General features: G+C 42.7%; 1 protein-coding gene across 3 annotated transcripts in view; it reads left to right on the forward strand.

The window, feature by feature from the left end:
* Il33 (interleukin 33) overlaps nucleotides 1-22,730 on the forward strand; it is a 40,148-nt gene that overhangs the window by 11,962 nt on the left and 5,456 nt on the right. Inside the window, exons 1-6 of one of the 3 annotated variants that reach the window (XM_075973820.1) lie at nucleotides 10,219-10,338; nucleotides 13,574-13,681; nucleotides 16,163-16,285; nucleotides 16,805-16,924; nucleotides 17,473-17,541; nucleotides 22,448-22,576. In XM_075973820.1, coding sequence (XP_075829935.1) covers nucleotides 13,585-13,681; nucleotides 16,163-16,285; nucleotides 16,805-16,924; nucleotides 17,473-17,541; nucleotides 22,448-22,576 — 538 coding nt within the window. In that variant the 5' untranslated portion in view covers nucleotides 10,219-10,338; nucleotides 13,574-13,584. Of the gene's footprint in view, nucleotides 1-10,218; nucleotides 10,339-13,573; nucleotides 13,682-16,162; nucleotides 16,286-16,804; nucleotides 16,925-17,472; nucleotides 17,542-22,447; nucleotides 22,577-22,730 lie in introns of those variants that run through there. The other 2 variants (XM_075973821.1, XM_075973822.1) reach the window with 2 other exon arrangements.

Here is a 22,730-nt window from a genome sequence, read left to right on the forward strand (position 1 = left end):
GCCATCACTGCAGCCTCTGTCGTGCTTACTAGACCGTGCCTGCAACTATCAGGTGTTAGCATTAAGGTTCAGAGCTAACACAAGTCATAATCATTTACCCAGAAGCCTGCTGTAGACTTTATGCTCTCACAAATATTTCCGTTGACTTTGAGAACTAACCTTAGAATCTCCTTTTTTAATATTCATCAGTTTCACAAGTGATAAATCAAGCTATGGGCTGGGCAGTGGTGGCCCACACCTTTAATCCCAGCACTCAGGAGGCAGAGGCGGGTTGACCTCTATGAGTTCCAGGACAGTCAGGGCTACACAGAGAAAACCTGTCTTAAGAAAAAACAAAAAACAGTAATAACAGCAACAACAAAAACAAGCTATAGAGTCCTTCCTCCCCCTCCTCCTCTCTGCTCAAGATCTTTTGGGATCTTTGGATCTGTGAATTGTTGCCTTCAAAAAGTTCTGAAATGTTCTCATCCACTCTATCTTCAATGTTGCTCCTTTGGGTGAGCGTTAGGCGGTCTCATCTACCCTCCAAATTTCCTCCGCTCTCTTTCACATGCCCCATCTGGTGGTGCCTCTGGATTGCATTTGAGCAAATGCTTTCATCTGTTTCCTAGGTCACGGGCTTGCTCCACCTGTGTCGGATCTGCTTCTTAACTGATACAGTGTTAGCTTCTGTGCCGCTTCTATTCCAAGTTCCTCTTTTCTATTTCTTCGATAATACTTGATAAACAGATTAAAGCCAGTTATTTTTGCATGACTCTCCAATGAATGAGGCGTTTGTGGTTGTTCTCAGCTCCTCTTCTCTGTGGGCTCTCACCGTCATCAGAACTCTTCCTTTGTAAATGTTGACTATAGAATATCCACTTACCCCAGAACTCCTATGGAGTAGCCGTGGTTTTCAGCCTGGCTAATGTCTTTAGCTCTGCCTTTGCTGTTCCCATTTGTTTTAGGACACTGCTATACTAAAACTGCTTTGCATTTAATTCTCTAGTTTAATATTTTGGAAGCGCAGGGACAGAATGATGTCAGAATGCACACTCATGTGGGGCCTGACTCACCAGGAGAAAACAAATTCTCAAAGGGATCTGGTTGAGACAGGCTTCGTAGCTGTCCCCTTACTGTTCCGGCTTTATCTATTTCAGTCTTTGATCTGAACGCAGTCGCTTGAGAACTCTTGTTCTAGGCATGAACTTCCTGTTAGAAGCTCCATCTTAGGCCCGTCCGGGACCTTATCCCCCAACCTTGGCACTTTGAGTAACTGTCTAGCTTTTCTCTGAGACATAAAGATGAGTTTAGAGGACACCGAGCTCATCTGCTCGCCATTGTCCAGGACACTACAGCCCAGACTGGCCTCAAATTTGAGATCCTCCGGCTCCCTCCCCCGGAGTTCTGAGATTGCTGTTGTGCACCACTACAGCCTTTAACTCTTTCTTTGATTCTTCTTCGTTTTTACGTTATGCGTATGAATGTTTCATTTGCATGTATGTATATGTACCTCATACATATCTGGTGCCTCTGGAGAACAGAAGAGTGTTAGGTCCCCAGGAACTGGAGTTACTGACAGTTGTGTATCCACACGTGGGTACCGGGAACGGACCCAGAGCCTCCGCAAAGGCAGTGTGTGCTCCTCACCACCAAGTCATCTCCCAGGCCTGCCTGTGCGTTTGAGTTTCAGCACGCTCATCAGGAAGGTTTCCATGGTAACTAATTCACTATTGCGCTGGAAACAAATTTTTGCCTAATTGATTTACATTGACCAAACATGAATTTAAACTAAGAAACCACACACTTCTTAATAAATCAATGATCTTGCTATTTGTTTATCCACTAGGGTTCTATGAAATGCTACTTTTTCCAGAAAAAAGGTTTTCTGCCTTGAAATATCTTGAGAGCTCCCTTTTCTAACCACAGCGCATAGATTTCTCTTCATAGACTGCTAAATCTGCTTTCTACGGAGACTAGACCCCATGACCCCCTGAATCTTGAATATGACCCTCACTCCTGGGGTCAAATGATCCAGATGACACTGAGCTAAAGACACCTTTCCAAACTTCCAGCTTTTGTTTTCTTAGCAGCAAAACCCTTTGCTTACCTAGAAAAGCGTAGACCCAGCCTGGAAGCGGAAGTTTGCTGAGACGTGCAGGTGGTGAGGGAGATCTGGAATGTAACAGGGTTGGGTTACTCCACCCATTTCCTTAAAGTGTTTGCTTGGCTTTTAGCCGTTGTACCTTGGGAAAGGACTTACAGGTCTGTGCTTCGTTTTCTTCATTCCCGGTGAGATTGCTATGATAACCAGGTTAACTATGCTAAGCACTCAGCAAAGTGCTTGTCACACAGTACTTATTCGAGTGTTGATTATATATATTATATAGCTAGCCATGTAAAGCACACTTGTCACACGGTACTTATTTGAGTGCTGATTATATATATATTATATAGTTAACTATGTAAAGCACACTTGTCACACGTGCTTATTCAAGTGTTAATTATATTTCTATTGTGTAGATTTTAAAGCATGTTCCTGGTTGGGCATGGAAAAAGAGAGACAATGAATGATACAAACACAGAAAAGTGGTATTCACTGCATCTTTCATATTCATTTTGAATTTTTATAAAAGTCATTTTTTGTATTTACTTGTTAAGTTTTATTTAAAACCTATTCTAAATATAGAAGAAAAACTGGCTTTGTCCTTCAGACTTAAACGAAAGCCAAGATCTTTTTGTTACACACACACACCCTTCGTACCATTACACACAACTTTCTTCCAGGACGGACAGCTTTCTGAGCACATAAAAACAAAAGAAAGCAAGCACCAGTTTGGAGTTGCTTGCCTCCTCCTGTGTGCAGGAGCTAATAGTAGATGGAAGAGGCCAGGATGGCATCTTTAGGGTGAGAGAGGGGCGGGGGGGGGGGGGCAGGTGTGAAATTCTGGGAGACAGGAAGCAAGGCACACATCGCGAAATGCACTCTCCTCGCTTTTAAGATGGGAAAACCTAATAGAAACACTGAAAGGACCAAGAGGGGGCAGTGGCGCATGGGGGGGAGAGAGGGATTCAAAATCACTACAGACTTAACGCACCCACCACATAGGGAACATCCAACACAGAGCATACAGGGTGGGGCTCGAGGGGAAGATGAGAAATAAAGGGACGTCCTGAACCGAATGATTTGAATGGTCTACCTAAGATCGTAGAACATGGTCCAGTCAGAAGGTCAGCTACTTTAAATACACTAGGAAGAATTGTTACCCAGGAACAAGAAGTGTGAGTTCCATTAGGCTAAGATGGATAAAATCATCACTCTACAGGTCAAAGATAGCGGGGTGGCGCCAGGTTGGTACAGCTTCAACCCCAAGTTCCATCTGCCCTGCTCTCTAGACCTTTGTGGTTTAGGTGGTGTCCTATCTGTCGTCGGCAGCTGACACCTGTCTTAAGCAGTCCCTGGAGGTTTTTACAAGCAACGTTCCAAATAACAGAATATGTACTAAGTACCTACTACGATAGTTCCCTGGAAAATGACGATGACGCCAGCACAGCCCCGGCTCCCAATGAAAGGGGCAGATAAGCAAGTAAGAAATTGTAGGCTGTTAGGGAGATAAACATCTGAATTATGTTCCAAGGGTCAAATTGAAACGTTCGGGCAAGAGCAGGTGTGCGAAGTTGTACAGGTGTGAGAGCAGGTGGGCAAAGGTGTACAGGTGTGAGAGCAGGTGGGCAAAGGCGTACAGGTGTGAGAGCAGGTGGGCAAAGGCGTACAGGTGTGAGAGCAGGTGGGCAAAGGCGTACAGGTGTGAGAGCAGGTGGGCAAAGGCGTACAGGTGTGAGAGCAGGTGGGCAAAGGCGTACAGGTGTGAGAGCAGGTGGGCAAAGGTGTACAGGTGTGAGAGCAGGTGGGCAAAGGTGTACAGGTGTGAGAGCAGGTGGGCAAAGGTGTACAGGTGTGAGAGCAGGTGGGCAAAGGCGTACAGGTGTGAGAGCAGGTAGGCAAAGGCGTACAGGTGTGAGAGCAGGTGGGCAAAGGCGTACAGGTGTGAGAGCAGGTGGGCCATGAGGAAGACGAGTCTGTCCTGTCAGAGGTAGAGGGTGTGGAGGGAACTGACACAAGCTGGCGGAGCCCATCCTGGCAGGTGTGAAAGTGACTGAGGAACCCCGGATCCAGAGAACAGAAAAGCACAGCAGAGATTCACAGACGGAAAGGGCTGGGGCTGGAGAGATGGCTCGGTGGTTAAAAGCACTCGCCACTCTTCCAGAAGCCCCAAGTTCGGTTTCCAGGATCTATGTAAGGCAGCTCACAACTGCCTGTAATTCCAGCTCTATTAGAACTGATGATGCTCTCTTCTGACTTCCTTGGGTACCCACATACAGGTAGTCTGCGCGCGCATGCATGCATGAGAGAGAGAGAGGAAAGAGAGAGAGAGAGAGGGGGGGGATGGGAAGGAGGGAGAGACTGTGTGTGTGTGTGTGTGTGTGTGTGTGTGTGTGTAAAAAGATAATTTAAAAAACACTGAGTGTCTCTCAATTTAAAGGCTCTTTCTTTCTTCATTCTTTCTTTCTCTCTTTTTTATTTTGGTTTTTTGAGACAAGGTTTCTCTGTGTAGCTTTGAAACCTGTCCTAGAACTGGCTCTTTAGACCAGGCTGGCCCCAAACTCACAGAGACCCAGCTGCTTCTGCCTCTGGAGTGCTGGGGATTAAAGGTACATGCCACCACCTCCCCACCCCACTTTAAAGGCTTTAAAGAAATCTTCCCAGTTGTAAGGCCACTGGACCCTCTCTGAGTGGATCTTCTTGACACTCTGATTTGTCAGCTTTCTCCAGGGAGAGGGAAATTTTGGAGTGGTGGGAGGAAGGAAAGATAAAGCAATTCAGCTCAGATGGGAAGCTTCCTTTCACTTCAGTCTTCCCATCCCATACATCCTCTAATCCATCTTCTACTAAAAAGAAGTGAAACCACTGTATCAGAGAGCAGAGGGCTGTGTGAGAGGCCACTCTGCGTCATTACAGTCCTGGGATGATGTCATACTGTGTGAGAAAACAGCCATGGTCCCGGTTTCTTCTCCTTTCTCCCAGCTGGGACCGTGTGATGGTCTTTATTTGACACAACCCACAACCATTCTGAAAAGAACCCAAATAAGGGATTGTGTGCAGTGGGCCAGACTGGATGGATGTCTACGGGGGATGGTCGCAGTTGCGTTAACGGATGTAAAACGATCTAGCCCACTGTGGGTGGCACAATTCCCTAGCAGGGTGTCCTGGACAGGTACAGGAGTGGAGGAACTGAGCTGAGTATAAGCAAGCAAATATATAAGCATTTGTTTTTCTTCTCCTGGCTGTGGAGGTGATGTGAGGAGCTGTTGGAAGTTCCTGCCTTGACTTCCCCACGGTGATGGACTCCATGACCTGGAAGTATGAGCTGAAGGAAAACCATTGTTTCTCCACGTTGCTTTTTGTGGGAATATTTTATCACAGCTTAAAAATAAAACTCGGGTGGGTCATTGGGGGGAGGTGGGGATGCTGTCTTTTTCTGTGAACTAGCAACGGGTTTTTGAGATCTGATGGAGGAAGGTCATTGGTTAAGTAATAAACTAACTGCTTGGCCTCATAGGTTAAAACATAGGTGGAAGGAGTAAACAGAACAGAATGCTGGGAGGAAGAGGAAGTGAGCTCAGAGACGCCATGCTCCCCTCTCCCGGGCAGACGCGATAGTTCTGCTCTCTGAGGCAGATGCAATGAACTCCAACCCAGCATGGACCGTAGGCTAGAATCTTCCCGGTAAGACTGATGCTACACAGATTATTAGAGATGGGTTGATCGGGATATGAGAATTAGCCTGTAAGGGCTAGAGTTAATGGACCAAGCAGTGTTTAAAAGAATACAGTTTGTGTGTTGTTATTTTGGGTAAAGCTAGCCGGTGGCGGGAGCTGGGCAGGACGAAAAGCAAGCCCGCAGCTCCTTTCAACAGAGATCCTATCACAGACTCGTGCATCTTCTTCCCATGACAGAGCACAGAGCTCGGCACAGTAGTGAACTGGAACTTGAGGCCCTGGACTTTGGCATCACCCCATTCTATCACTGTTCCCTGTATCCTAAGGAAAAGATCTTGACATCAGATCTGGCTTCACTTACTATTATCAATGTAGCCTTTGCCAGACCATCCCTCTGAGCTACTCACTCACCTATAAAAGGGAGATAATCATTTCCAAACAACTACTGGAAAAGCCTCCAGCGGCCAAAGCCAAAGTGGCTGCTATCACCATCCTTGTCCTCACTCCCTTAAGAGTCTGACCTGAGGGCTAGAGCTGGCTCAGCAGTTAAGAGTGCATGCTGTTCTTGCAGAGGACCTGGGCTTGGCTCCAAGCACCCACGTCTGGCAGCTCACAGCCACCTGTAAATCTGGTGCCAGGGGATCTGACACCCTCTTCTAGTTTCTGTGGACACACACACGCATGCACGCACACACACGCACACACACTCCCAGAGAGAGGAAGAGAGAAAACTTAAATCCACATAGGCACTTGCACATTAATTTAAAAAATAATTTTTTTAATTCTTGTCCTTTAGATGTTTCTAGTGTGGTAGTCATAGTTTTAGTTTTTTGTTTGTTTGTTTTTGGAAAGGCCAGGACCCACAGCTCAGTTGGTAGGGGCCTTGTTCAGCAATCACAGAGTCCTGGGTATAAATCCCAGCATCCTACAACTGGGCATGGTGGCAGACTGCCCTTCCAGTGCTTGTGACGTAGAGTTGGGAGGATGGAAGTCCAAGGCTGAGTCACTAAGATGGTACAGTGGCTAAGGATGCTCACCTGTGTTCAAAGCTTGGGCCCACATAGTGAAAGGAGAATAGTGGCTCCTGCAAATTGTCCTCTGGTGCCATGGCATATGAATGAATAAATAGACGTAATTTTATAAGGTCCTCTATACAGTAACCTTGATATGAGTCTTGGATACATGAATTTTTGTCTAGAAGAGGAGGAGTAGAAAATGAAGGAAGGGAGGAAATGAAAAAATAAAATAAAATGAAATAATGAAAAAAGAAAAAGAAAAGAAAATCCATATTACTTAATTTTTTTTTCCCCTTTGGCTCCTTCTGTATTCTAAATAGAAGCCAAGCTACTTCCACTGGTTTCTTGAGCCCAGCCAAACCTGCCTCCAGCCTCCACCATCTCTGTGCAATGGTACTGTGCTCCTGGCAGCCTCCTGTGCTTTAAGCAGACTGTGTCTGTCTTGAATTGAGTGCCTTGTCCTGGAGATTTCTGCCTAGAAGGCACTTCTGCCCCTCCCTCCCCCATGCTCTTTGCACCTTTTGGACGGACCTTAGATTTAAGGTTGTGGCCACACTTCCTCAGTACTGCTCCATGCTTGCTTCTGACGTCAGCGTTCAGGAATGTATTTGTTGTGTAAATATTACTCAGTAGCTACCTCCCCAATGGGGAGTAAACTTAAAGAGAGCAGAACTTTGATTTGATTCACTACCGCAGCCCCAGTACCCAGCCTAGCAACAAAGTGTTTGACTTATTACTGTTATTATCAGGAGGCGGCCCTCTGTAAACACATCCCAGGATAACTATGACCTGGGACCTCGGGCAAGTTGGGCTTTCTTGAAATGATTTCCGAAGCACTTAATTGCTTTCTTGAGTGTCAAAGGTTGAATTTCCTCTTTTCAGTATTATCCAGATCTTCCAAGTTGAGAAGGCACGTTTCATAAAAATTTTCTTAAGAACCTTGCACTTTAACGATATCAGTTATAGAAAATGGATCCGACCCGACAAGTTTTCAAAGTCAGATTCTCACTAAGAAAAGAAAGGTCAGCAGTCGGGTTAACATTTTGGCAATACATCATCTTCACTGATCGGCGGAGGGAATCTCCTGGCACCTAGGGGAACATAGGTGTTTCAGGAAGAGGTTTGGCGGTTGACCAGATGTAGATAATACAACAACATGAAAAGAAATGTCAGGTAGTGTCCTGTGGGCTCACGCTGATGAAATGCATGGTCCCTGGCCTAAAATGGGAAAACAATATTTGTTAAATGTAGCTTTCTAAAAGCCAAAGAGGCCACCCTCCGCGTTTGCACTTTAGGACGGATTACAGTTCACTCTTGTTTGGTTGGAGACTCGGAACGGTGGAGTTCCTCGCACTGACGCTTAAGGACTCTGGGAAGTGTGTGGGTAGCCCGCCTTCAGCTCCGTACACTTCGTATTGGTCCTACTAACATGACCCCGGCTCTTCGTGCACTGCTTTGTGTCTTGAATATTTTTATTGGCCGTAGACCTGATCTTCTTTCCGCTCTTTTCCTTGGGGATTTTACATATTCAGAAAATTATGCTCACAAAACACACTGAACATTTCTCAATGTTTTTAAAAACTTCCTGCTGTCAGCCAGGCACACTTTGATCTCAGCACTTGGAGGCAGAGGTAGACGGATCTCTGTGAGTTCAAAGCCAGCCTAGTCTACATGGAGAAGTCCTGGCCATCCAGGGCTATATACTAAGATCCTGCTTCAAAGACAAAAATAAATAGATTTTAAAAGTTTCTGGCTTTCAGTTCTCCTTAGTCCATGCACAACTCTGTACGTACTGAGCCCAACCTAACACACTAAAGCTTCACTTTGTCTGCACGGGGTCACAAATGATGTAACTGGGACAAGCAGCTGAAAAACAACAGCAGCAGCAACAGCGTGTGTGTGTGTGTGTGTACGTGTGTGTGTGTGTACATATATGTGTGTACGTGTGTGTGTGTGTGTGTGTGTGTGTGAGAGAGAGAGAGAGAGAGAGAGAGAGAGAGAGAGAGAGATTTGAGACTGGCCTCATATTCAGAAAGATCTGTCTGCCTCTGCTTCCTCAAGTGCTGGGATTAAAGGCGTGCACCACTATGCCTAGCCATAACTTCCATTTCTGTGCTAACAGTGATAGTGTATCAATCAAAGATCCAAGCATAAAGCATTAAAGAATAAAATTTTAGAAAATAACACAAGCAAATTTGCTTTCCGTCATAGATGAGAAAGATGTCTTAAGATACAAAACCCAGAAGTTTTTAAATGAAAATTCTGAGTAAACATTTCCACATAATATTTAAAAACCATATGGATTAAATTATCATTTAAAAATCTGATAAATAGCACGACGGGACAGCATTTTAACAAGCATCACTGATAGGGGTTTAATTTCTTAGCTTATAGTGTGTGTGTGTGTGTGTGTCTCATTATTGTGACAAACTCCTGAAGAAGTGACTTCTGAGGAAAGGGTTTATTTTGGCTCACAGTCCGTCCTCTCGTCAGGACGGAGAAACGCATGGCCGCGAGAACACTGAGTAGCTGGTCGCATGGTGTCCACACCCAGCAAGCAGAAAGCTATGGATACTGGTGTTTGGCTCATTTTCCCTTTTTAGGTAGGTCCAAGACCCTGACACATAGAGTTATGACGTAAAATTTTCCTGTTCTTCAGAAATACAAACGTGTCAAAGGTGACAGCAACTATTGCTACTTCAGGGCCAGGGGTAAGGAAACTCAGCCAGAGTGCTGACTAACTATAGACCAACACGGGCTCTTGGAAGTCAAATGTATATATATATAAATACATACATACATACATACAACCACCTCGTGATCCAAGGGTAAATTCCACTATTATGAAATTCATGTTACTGATAAACTTCAAAAAGTTTTCTAAGAATCATGCACATGCGCTCTCCCCTTCAGCTGGAAACACCAACACACTAACATTAGGGAAATGGGGGGGGGGGCTGAAAACAGCCAATGTGTTAATCAAGAAGGGGTCGGTTAAAGATCAATTCATATGACTGAAAAGCAGAGAACACCCAGGATGCAGTGCTAATTTTAGAGACTGAAAATGATGGCTCACCAAATGTGCACAGTATGATTCTACACAGTCTAATTAAAAACAGATGCATTGAGGGATAACGTTGATAGCACTGATGCATTCCAGATATTTATATATTTTTCTAAGGGCACATATGTCAGTTTTACACTTAGAAAAAAGAAATTTAACTAGAAAAAGAAAAGCCAACTTTCTCCAGAAGAGACAATCTGTTCCTGTATATTGCACATTCCAGAACAGGCACCTCTGAGCATCTCTTTCAAAGATCATACCTTTAAAAAAAAATTAGCAATTAAGTGTAACTCTGAAAGCAGTGCTCTGTTGGGATTTGTCTGTAAGGAAAGGCTCCACACCCACACGTTCTAATCCATTTAGATAGCCGGCTCTATTTGCATAGCTCGTGCCTCAGCTACTGACACCTACATTGCTTAATCCGACCTATCGTATAAATAGATCTGGATGGTGAGTGCACTGGCTATCCAACACCAGCTATTCCGTGTCCCTGCCGAGGTGAGTGCCACACCAGTCTACCAGCAGAGTTGCTCTCTGTTGTGGAGGGTTGGTGGGGAGGAGAGAACAGGACCTCTTCTAAGCTCTCTAACAATTCTGATATAAAAAGATAAAGGACTTGTTACTGAATAAAGTGGTTTGTCTTTCAGAATGGGATTTGAACACAGTTCCGGATTATAGAGTTTCGATTTGTGATTATGATAAGGATGCTGACTTTCTAGGCTGATGACTCCGTCATAAACGTTTATTTCTTAGTTTCTTATCTTGTTCAACCATGCAAGCAAACAGTGCTGTAGAACAGAGGTTTTCCACGGGTATTTGCTCAAGCTAGTCCATGGGAGTCAGGAAGAGAGGAGAAGGTTATGATAGCCACTGGGCATAGAGAAAAGCAAAGCTGGGCACAATGCTTCAGAGGGGGTGGGGGGGGAATACAGCATCTGTGTTATGCTAACATGAATTCTAATTCTCCAAGGAGACAGGTTATAGACGGGAACACACTGATTTATTTAAATGGCAATTTTTATGACCAGAAAGCGTTGTTTCACTCGTGTACCCTTGGGTGAAAGAGCAAACAAAACCTATCACTGTTTTTGAAGCTGTTCAGAAGGGTAAGGTTCAGTAGGCCCATGCTACCTTAATTCCTCCTGGTCCGGGCTACTATTTAAACTATTTTCTGTCAACTGAAAATCTAACCTTAATATGTGTACCTGACCTCAATTATTCCATGCCGAAGGGTTAAGGATTAACTATTCTGTAAAAGTTACCGCTCTGTTTTAAAGGAAATCAATTTTCCTAAACTGGCAAAGGTGACTTACAGTTCAGGATCATGGATGCCAGTTACCCCAAACGATGCATTCCTAAGCAAAAGTGGTTCCATGAATGTTTGCAGGCCACAAACAAAAGAAATCATAAGCCGATACATTCAATAACTGCCTTAGCCATAAATAACATATTCAACAAACAGTAGACACAGAGAGATGAGGAAATATTTCTTGTAGGCTTTATATGTCATCTTAGAGTTTGTTGGCTTTGCGCTAAGCATAAACAGCACATTCTGAGTGCATCAAATCAGATGTCATTATTATTTTTTTTTTTAAAAAAAAGGTGGCTTCTTGCACAAAGAGTCTAAGGCAGCCCGAGATAATTTTGACTCTTAATCTTACACCTCTCCACAACCATAATATTTTACTCAGTCAATCCTTGTATGAAGAGTGTGTGGGGTAGGTAACTAACACAGCTATAGCTTCCTCAGGGAACTCTGCCTTATGCTAACATCTTCAAAAATTTATTATTTCTGTTTCAAAGAAGATGGGTATTTGCTTTGAGTATAAGAAGGGCAGACTGTTTAAAACAAAATTCCAAGTTCTGACTCAACCTCGACCCCTCCCCATGGTTATTAACTAATGCAGTTGTTGAATGTATCAGCTTTAAGACTTCCTTTGTCTGCTGCCTGCAAACCTTCATGTAACCACACCTTCACTTGGGAATGTATCCTTTTGAATAACCTGAATCCATGCTCCTGAGCCAGGAACAGTCATCATTACTGGCTCAGAATGAATTATTTCCTTTAATTTAGGGTTGTAACTTTTATAGAGTAGTTAATTTTTAATCCGTCTGAACAGGAAAAGGAGATAGGACGATATTGAAGGGGGGAATAGACAACATTTTGAGTTTCGTGGGATTTATTTTGCACTGGATAAGACAGAGATTTCTCCGTCTAATAAAAGTCTAGAGGCTTTCTTCCTTTGCATTTGTGGAACCTTTGCACCCCACGCTGATCTCTCCGTCCTGTAGACTGGGCAGGTTCCCATTCACTCCAGGGAGCCTCGGTCTGCATTCCTCCACGGGGCAAAGTTCACCTGGTTCACCTGAGAGTGCTGTGAGGGCAATCAATCTGCCTTGGATTCTCAGAAACCTGCAGCTGCCGGCTTGAAGGCCTGTCCTCGCCACAAGAGGGCAGGACTTCTGATCCCTGTGGTTTGCACAGCCCAGGCTCCGGGTTACTGAAACTTCATAGTGGATCGGCCATCCCCTCTCCTCACGGGGTTTTCTCCTGAACAGTCACCATGGCAGAGTGTTCCCAGGCACCCTGACTGGTCACCTGCCTGTGTTTTCTAATCTCCAGGGTTACTCAGTCTTAACAAGAGGCCCCCTTTGAAGTTAGCTCCTGTTCGCAATGCTCTAAGTTACCGGGAGTGAGGAAATGGTTCCTTAACGCTAGTCAGCAGTGAGAGAGGACTCACCTGGGACCAAATTCCTGCCCTGGGTTTAACGCTTGTGAGAACTGTGTTGTCAATCCTGGGCTTCTCCCCCGTTGCTACCACGGCTCCTCTGGTCTCACGATGGCCACCCAAACCCAGGCTAACCACGTGATTGCTGTTTCCCTCCCTCCTGACCCCTCCCAGCCCCTCTTCCCATCCTCCACCCCTGCAGGGAGCCGGTTTTGTATTGCTTCCTATTCCTCCGCGTTATCTTTTTGTTTGTCCAAGCGTTTTAGCTACCCATCCCCCCTTGGTTCCCCGTGATCTTCCACTCTGTCTCCTTGGAATATAGTTTCTCTCTTGTCACCCTGATCTTCTTACTTGGGAGTGCGCAAAGAAATCCAGCAATCTTATTCCCTTCGTTTGTTCTTGAGAAATGAAGCTTATTCTTGCTCACCACCATGACTCTTTCGAATATTGAGTGGGTGCCAGATCTGATAGGCAGAAACTCCAAGGTGGCTATAATGCTTTGCGACAACCTCATTAATTTTTTCTGCCATGACATGTTTCATGTTCGTTATGACTCTTCTGGCCTTATATCTGGAGTCATGATTCTTTTAAGTGGAGAAAATATTTAGAAAATACGTTATGTACACACACTGCTGGGCATTCCTTTAATACTGACTCAAATTTAACATTACATGTATTTGTGTTTCTTTTCCCTTACAGTGAAAATCATGCCATATTTGTATGACTATTTTTTTTGCTATGTACTAGAGCAAAACAACCCTAAGGTTTCAATATAAATATTGCCACTAACAATAAGTCTGCTCAGCTTGAGATTTTTTTTCTGTGCTTTATTTATTAGTATTCTATGGCTACATTCTAGCACAAGTGCACAGCCAGAATGCTATGCTCAAATTTCTTTATTTACTTTTCTGTATGACTAAGGATTTCATGTTGAGTTAGCCAAGACTGTTTCTGGTGATTTCAGGTACATATAGCTGGACTAATGTTATATTTTAATCCCATAGAAACTTGAAAAATGAGACCTAAAATGAAATATTCAACTTCCAAAATTTCCTCGGCCAAGCTGAACAACGCAACAGGCAAAACCCTGGTAAAAATTCACAAGCTACCAAGTAAGAGCGTCCGCATTCCTGTTTTACACACTACTGAAAATCTGTCGTCAAACACTTACTATGCCAATGCCCAGACATGCCACCTTACGAAAATACCTAAGAATGTAAGAACTGACAGGAAAAAAAAAAAAGAGGTGACTCCTGAGGATATGGAAGCCTTGTGTTTGAAGAGTTTATAGTCACTGCTGTTACTGGGTACAGCACAAGACAGTGCTAGCTTAGATCATTCTACCTTTGACTTAGTGAAATATGGTTTTTTTTTTAATCAGTCCCCTCACACTTCTCACAGCCCCTGCCATCAAAAACTAAAATGTTTGGAATTCGATGAAAGAGAAATGAAGTTAAATTCTAGGTATACCTCTGATGAGAAGGGGCTGTAAGGATCCTTGAGTCTTAATATCAACAATACAGGAAGGAATCATTAATATTTGCAGCATGCTTTTGATACTGGAACAGCCACACCAGGAAGGCTAACAGAGCTCTGGTGGCCTGGGAGGAAACTAGAGAGTGATTAAGAATGGCCTAACGAGAAAGCAATGCCCCTTCTGTTCTCCCCGTGGCTCTGAACCATCCACATACTTCTTTGGTAATCAGGATTTTAAAAACCAATTTGACAATGGTTACTGAATGGTCAGGAAATCCCAGTTTAACTGATCCTTTCATTTGTACTTATGTGCAGAAATAGTGACTCAGTAGAAATGACCCAATGTTTCCAGTTTTCCTCATATTAAAGAATGTGCTGTCTTAATATCCAGAAAATGAGGCCCTTCATAGACACCGCGTTATGGAGTAGACATGCCAGAATTTCTGGCATTGGTGCCAGAGCTCACTTTGAATATTGAGATCTTAAAACTCACATGTTACGGTCTTTATTACAACCTGACCCTGAAAGACTATTTATGATGTCCAAAACACAAATGAGATTTTCCACAGGAGATTTAAATTTTTCTTTGGCTAAGCAAAATGAAGATTACTGAATAACTGGCTGACTTTTTTTTTTTCAGTTCAGGTGATAGAATTTGTATTTGGTTAGTCCTAGGCTACAGGGCAGATTCCACCCCAGATAAATAAGACTCTATGTAACTCATACTTATCTGGGAATTCCCGACCCTCCTCCGTTAACCTCTTGAGCGCTAGGACTAGGGGTGTGACCACATCTGGCCTGTGGTCATTTTTTGTCAGTGGAGGTAAAACCTAATGAAGAGCTTTGTTATTAAACATACTGCATTAATTATTTTCATGTCTCTATGGCCAAAAGCTTACAGACATGACTTCAAGGCGGCGATTCATTTTGCTTCATGTCTTGGAATGTACAGTCCATCATGATATGGATGGCAGCTGGATCAGTTTGATCTTTGGCAGTCATAGCTTGCAGCAGCTTCTCCTATGGCACCAGCCAGGAGGAGAAAACTGAAGGACCAGGCTATAGTCTTCTGAGACTGGCCCCTATGGTGTAGCTACATCCGCAGGTGTCCTACACCCAAAGGTTCTGTAACCTCTTAAACAGTGTCACCAGAGAGGACCAAGTGTTCAAGAACAAGAGTCTGTGGGGACATTGAACACACTCCTTAACAGAACTCATGAGCCATGTAAACTTGGACAGTGTTGTGATCCCGAAAAGTCTGTAAAACTATGATAATAATACTTTGCAAGATTATTATGAGCGGCTAAGTTAAAAGGCACATAAAGTGAAACACAGCAGAGCAATGGCCTGGTGCTGATGCTTGGATAAGGGCAGTTGTTTTAGTATCAACACCCTTTACGGTTTTCAATCATCCTCCAAAAATTACTAAGAGTTTATTCTAGATGACAGGAGAACAGTTCCAATCTATAAGGATGTCAACAGTCCCCTCAGTTAGGCAACGGCTGACGCCTACTGAATGCAGAGCTATGACCCCTCAAATGGCACAATGAAAACAACAATAAAAATATTTCTAAAGGCCTAAACGGTTCAACAACTCATTTGGCAGCAGAATACAACCCCAGCCTATTGTCTGTTAAATCCCAAGATCCGTGATGGTTAATTTCAAATGTCAACTTGATTACAATTCTGAGGCATATCTTTAGGTATGCCCAGGACAGCATTTTCCAGAAACGATTAATGTTGGACCCACCCTGAAAATGGGCAGCTGCAACATCTCATGGTCCAGATCCAGAACCAATTAAAAGAGATCCAGATAAAGACAGCTAAGCTGCAGCTTTCTCCATTCTCCTTGGTCTGCTGAGATGTGAGCAGGCAGCCTCTCGCTGCCTCTTTCCCTTTACAAAGGATCTGAAACGAGCAAAATGAACATTTTCTCCTCTTAGTTGCTTCTTGTCAAAAATTTGATCACAATAACGAGAAAAGTAACTAATACAAGACTTCATTTCATTTTGCCTACCATATCCTGTGATTCATTATAAAACACCTCTCTGTTGGAGGTGCTGGGTATATTTATAGGATATAACCTACATAAATCTACACTGTTCCTCTATTGTTAGAATACCAACAGAAAACCAGAGAAATTTGCCACATCTACCAAATGAAGCTCCGTTCTGGCCTCATCATAGGAAAGACCTGTTACCTTGAGAAAGAATCCACCAAAAAGTATCCGCAAAAATCACGTAAGTTCATTCCTGGACAGACGAATGGGCACCTAGCAGCTTTTACTTTCCAAAGTTATATATACAGTTGTTTTCCTCATCCAAGTTCTCCTTGAGAAAAATGATAAAGATGACAGACACCATGTTGGCTGTTTTAGAGAGGAGTTTTAGTGACGTGAGAGAAATAGGTACTATGGTGAGTGACAACAGTTGATAAAAGATTTTAAATAAGAACGTCATCATTTGGGGTGATATTTTTACTATGGAGGAAGTAAAGTAAATGGTTCCCAGTGGCTGCTTTTGAGTGTTGCACAAGTGTTAGTAGTTTTCTTCCTCTTGGTGTGCCCTGCTGGAATGTGAATGAAAAAATGGTATTAACATGAAGTCCTCAACATTAAGGAGGTACTGATCCCATTAGACCATTGGGTGACCACCAACCTGGGATCACTTCCACTGTCGTCATATTGTCCATGCAAAAGGATGGCGTCTTTGCAGAATGAAGATGGATGGCTCACCCCGACTCCTACTGTTGTCTTGCAGGTGGAAAGCATGAAAGGGACTTCTTTGATGCTGTGCAGTACGACGTGCCTGATCCAGATGGTTTTATGGATGCCAGAATTAAAGAAAGGGTCCAACCATATAGCTTAAGGCTTACCAAAGGTGTGCCTGAGCACAGAGGCCGTGCGGGGTGAGGTGTGGGCTAGCACATGGGGCCTCGGCAAGTGCTACTCAGAATCTTGTTTCCTGCCCGTGTGCCGGCTCAGTGGCATCCAAACTGGGTGCCGGGTAGCTGTGCCCGTGCCATCTCTGGTTAGCGCTCCACTGATATTTTAGAATATTTGCTGTAGCTTGCCATAATGTCCACATTAATCCTGCTAGAGGAATTATCTATTAAGAGAAAAAAACTGCATTAATTTCCAAATTTCAAAAGGTTCACCATTAAAGAGGATGAAGAACTATTATCTTTTAAAGTACCATTTTATAAGATATGGCTTGAAGAATAGTTTCATCTTAAGTTTTTACCATTTGTGCAAAGTTCCAAGTAAAACGGCGCTAATTGAGAAGAGAAGAGAGTCCAGGAAATGTGGGTTAGTGGTAGAAACCACCTGGGATCACTTCTACTGTTGCCATATTGTCCATGCAAAAGGATGGCGTCTTTGCAGAATGAAGATGGATAGCTCACCCCGACTCCTACTGTTGTCTTGCAGGTAGAAAGCATGAAAAGGACGTCTCTGCTGCTGTGAAGAACAACCGGTCTGGTGCAGTCGGTGCAAGAGGTGACAGTTCTTTTTTTTTAATATTTTTTATGGTTTATTTAACTTTATTTTTTTATGCGCATTAGTGTGTATGTGTCAGATCCCCTGCAACTGGATCTTCAGACAGTTGTAAGCTGCCATGTGGGTGCTGGGAATTGAACCCAAGTCCTCTGGAAGAGCAGTCAGTACTCTTAACCACTGAGCCATCTCTCCAGCCCCGAGGTGACAGTTCTAAAGAAGGTGTGACAGTTCTAAAGAAGGTGCCAGACTACTTGACATAGAGAGTATCAAAGGTGTGCCTGAGCTGTGAGCTGCCCTGCGTCCAAGCTCCCTGCTGCGTGGCTAGCTTATGCCCCAGAATAATTACACGGAAACTGTATTCTTTTAAACACCGCCTGGACCATTAGCTCTAGCCTCTTCTTGGCTAACTCTCATATCTTGCTTAACCCATTTCTAATAATGTGTGTAGCACCACAAGGTGGTGTCTTACCAGGAAAGATTCAGCATGTCTGACCTGGCGGCTTGTTCCATTGCGTCTGACTAGAGAGGAGAGGCATGGCGATTGCCTCCCAGCATTCTGTTCTGTCTACTCCACCCACCTAAGGGCTGGCCTATCAAATGGGCCAAGGCAGTTTCTTTATTAACCAATGAAAGTAACTCCTCCATCATTTCCTCTTTTTCTGTTTAAACAAAAAAGAAAGGCTTTAACTTTAACATAGTAAAATCACATATAACAAAACAGTTATCAAGCAAGAATTACAATTACAATATTTATATCTACTTTATCTTTTATCAAAACTAAAGAAAACAATAACTATAACTATCTATTCTTCAACTCCATCAAAGACTCCAGAAGGATACAATATTACCTAAGCAAACAATAAATAAGCAACTTCCAAACTCTAGAAATGACAGAGACATTTTGCTGCCTGGGCAGTCACCCAAAGTTCCTCTGTACCGTTGGGGCATCCATCTTCAGCCTACAGGTCCATAGTAGACATTTCCATGAAGCAGGAAAATTCAAAGACAGTTCATTCACTATCTGCTGTGTCCTGCAGAATGTCTCGCAGACTCTTTCATGAATCAGGAACCCCAAAAGATCATCTCACCTTTAGGCAAGTTCAGCAATCCTCTCTCTGCGGGTTCTTTGTGTCCAGTTTATGCAACAGTCCAGGCAAGAGCAGTTTCTTGCCCAAATGGCTATCAAACTCCATAGGAGCCTCTTCAATGCCCACCCTCCTCTTGAAGTAGATTGATGCTGCCAGGAACAGACGTGTCTCATTGTCATAAAAATCCCTAAGTTATTAAAACATTTAAAATGCCATATTTTGTAGTCTTTGAAATATATGAAGAATGCTTATCTGAAATATATCTATGCACATCTAGAAAATCTAATTAACATGACTACAAACTTGACTATTATAGATGATTATCCATTAACAATCTCTATACATTACATTTTTAAATGAACTACACAATCACAATACCTTAATCAAGATCAGAAATACATATACATATAACAAAATTAACCTTAAAATCCATACCAATGCAAATTATTTATATCTATATCATATCCCCCTTTAAATGTAAAAGAACAGTTATAAACAATATTTGGGAATAAGGGCACAGTCTTTTCTCTCCAAACTGCTTCCTGCTATATGGGGGCGCTGTTAATCATGTCTTTTATGGTGTAACCTGTGTGCTAGATTCATCTCAGTCGGCAGTTGAGTGAAGTAGTTTTTTGAGGGTGTTCACAGCAACTTTTCAGGAGGGCGTGGTCTATCATACCATATTGGGATAGAAGCAATCCACAGGGTCTCATCCTCTGTGAAAACAAAAGAAGAAACTCCTTTCCAAAGCATCATGTCCTTAGATCCAAATTTTAAAGTCAAGGTATTTTCAAAATATCTACCTTGGATTAGTTCAGCAGCATTTATAAACAAATATCTTCTAGCATCTGTTGCTCCTTCCTCAGCATTCAAACAATTCAAAGAGAGCATAATAGCATACAGTATCAAGATTCTCTGTGTATTTTCCATCATTGTGCGGCTTTATTTTAACCTCTATTTCATTTATTTTTACTTTTATTTTTTAAGACAGGCTCTCTGTATATCTTTGTCCTGGAATAACTCTGTAGACCAGGCTGTCCTTGAACTCTCAGAGATCCTTCTGTCTCTGCCTCCCAGGCACTGGGATTAAAGGTGTGTCCTGCCACACCTTGAAGTCACAGAGGTCAATCTACCTCTGCCTCCCAAGTGTTGGGATTAAAGGTGTGTACCACCACACCCAACTACTCCCTTTTTTCATTTTTACTTTTAAGAACTTTAACTTTTAGCCTGTATATATTTTTAAGATACTGTAATCATTTAGAGGTTTTCTTTGTTTTTGAATCTCTCTTTACTGTATCTCTCTCTTTTTCTGACCACATGAGCCTTTAAATTACTGAGCAATATGGGTAGGATTAAAGCCGTGGCTTTGCCAGCTAGATCCAGCCCATTCCTTAGCTTTCCAGCCTCATGGTGGAGGTACCAGCTGTAGCTGTGTTTATCGCCACAACTCCATGGCGTTTCAAGGTCCCTGCCAGTAAGCAAGCTGCAGCATTCTGCTGACAGACCACACTCAATCGGCCTGCCTGTCTGAAAGAGTCAGAGTTTGCCCTGGCAGGACAGCCCAGAAAGCCAGCATTTTACAATGGCAAAGCTTTTTTCCTGCTATGTCTGAAAACCGAAAAGCATGCGTTCAGCTTTTCATCAACAACATTTAAGTGTTTCATGGCAAGACCTCTTAAAAGAGCTGCAGGGTTTTGCAGCTAAAGCTGAGTCAGGAAGCCTCTCTTAGATGAGAGTGTTTGTTTACCTCTAGCAAGCACAGCAGACCCAACAAATTGCTGCTACCAAGAAAACATGCTTTACTCAATTCTTTCCCAAGCTTTCTCAGGCTTTCTGTGGATTCAGTTATCCACGTGGGCGCCATTTGTAGAAGGAGCAGCAGACAGGCCTGCTTTTTGTCCTGCCTGGCTCCTGCATGGTTAGCTTTACACCCGAAATAACAACACACAAGATTTTAAATAAGAACGTCATCACTTGGGGTGATATTTTTACTATGGAGGAAGTAAAGTAAATGGTTCCCAGTGGCTGCTTTTGAGTGTTGCACAAGTGTTAGTAGTTTTCTTCCTCTTGGTGTGCCCTGCTGGGATGTGAATGAAAAAAATGGTATTAACATGAAGACCTCAGCATTAAGGAGGTACTGATCCCATTAGACCATTGGGTGACCACCAACCTGGGATCACTTCCACTGTCGTCATATTGTCCATGCAAAAGGATGGCATCTTTGCAGAATGAAGATGGATGGCTCACCCCAACTCCTACTGTTGTCTTGCAAGTAGAAAGCATGAAAGGGACTTCTTTGATGCTGTGCCCGTGCCATCTCTGGTTAGCGCTCCACTGATATTTTAGAATATTTGCCGCAGCTTGCAATAATGTCCACATTAATCCTGCTAGAGGAATTATCGTTTGAGAGAAAAAAAATGCATTAATCCCCAAATTTCAAAATGTTCACCATAAAAGAGGATAAAGAACTATTATCTTTTAAAGTACTGTTTTATACGATATGGCTTGAAGAATAGTTTCATCTTAAGTTTTCACCATTTGTGCAAAGTTCCAAGTAAAACGGCGCTAATTGAGAAGAGAAGAGAGTCCAGAAAATGTGGGTTAGTGGTAGAACACTTGCCTCATGTGCAAGGCTCTGCGTTTAATCTCTACCAATGTGGGAGAAAAATAAAAGTGAATTCTGCGCATAGTGGCATGTGCCTTTAATCCCAGTGTTTGGGAAGCAGGTGAATTTCTGTGGGATCGGGTTTGTCTGGGCTACATAGTGAGTCCCAGGACAGCCAGAACTGTATAGTCACACAATGTCTCAAAAACAAACATACAAACAAATAAACAAACCCAAAATTAATCAATTAATTAACAAATGAAAACCCCACCACTAAGGAACTTGATTAAGAATCACGTGTTGTTATTTTAATATATATTATTTTCTATATAAGGAATATTATATGAAGCAACTTAGTATGTATCATATATAGTATGTATTTAGTATATATTTAACACAAATAATATTAAGCTTCTAATCAATATTCATTTCTCACAAACTGTTTTGAAATTATTTTGCTTTAGATGTTAACATACAAATGCTTATTTTGTATATTATTTTTAGTTGCAAAACTCAATAACCTATAGAAGATAAATTTTAAAGTAGGATCCTCATATGGTCCAAGCTTGCTTCAATTTCCCCACATATGCTTTCAAAACGTTATCATGAGCTCTGTATGTGTCTCAGGCAAAGGCATGAACTAGCTGTCCTCTGCATCCTCCTAGAGCCGTGGTTCTCAACCTTACTGATGTTGTGCTGACCCCCAGCCATAAAATTATTTTTGTTGCTACTTCATAATCATAAATTTGCTACTGTTGTGGATTATAGTGTAAATATCTGATGTGCAGGATATTTTATATTTGACCCCTGTGAAAGAATTATTCAAATCTCAAAAGGGTTGCGACCCACAGGTTGAGAACCACTGTCTAGCATGTTGGAAATCTCTAAGTAGGCATGCTTTATAAAGGGACATACGTTCACCTATGTCTTCCCAAATATGACCATTCTTTTCCACAGTCCCTAGACTGTAGGAAGGCAAATATGGAGTTGTCCTCTTCCTCACTCCCAGATTCACCATGCAGGAAGCTAGCACCTTTAATCCCACCCTGGTACCAACTATGGTACATGAGTTTTGCTTTTGTTACAATGACGAAATATATGTTTTGTTAAAATAAACAAAATTCTTCTGAGGAATTACTTCAAAACATAGCCAAGAAATTTGTTCATAGGATAATTTGTTTACTGACAAATTTGTGTGTTGTCTTGCTAACAGAGATTTTACCTGTTACACAATCTCATGCCTCCCTGAGCACATTCAATGACCAATCTGTTAGTTTCAAAGTTCTGAATGACGGACGCTATGTGATCAATGTTGAAGATTCTGGAAAGCTCCAAGAAAATGGTAGGCAATTCGAGACTATTTCTTCATGTCTATATTTAGTAATGATGACTGGCAAGGTCAAAAAAAAAATCTACCGAAGAATACAGATGTTGAGAAACAACTATTGAGAAATATGGACAGAGAAGCCACATGTGTGCATTAATGCTGAGTACTC

Source organism: Microtus pennsylvanicus, chromosome 5, assembly GCF_037038515.1.
Source record: "Microtus pennsylvanicus isolate mMicPen1 chromosome 5, mMicPen1.hap1, whole genome shotgun sequence".
In the NCBI taxonomy this organism is placed as follows: Eukaryota; Metazoa; Chordata; class Mammalia; order Rodentia; family Cricetidae; genus Microtus; species Microtus pennsylvanicus.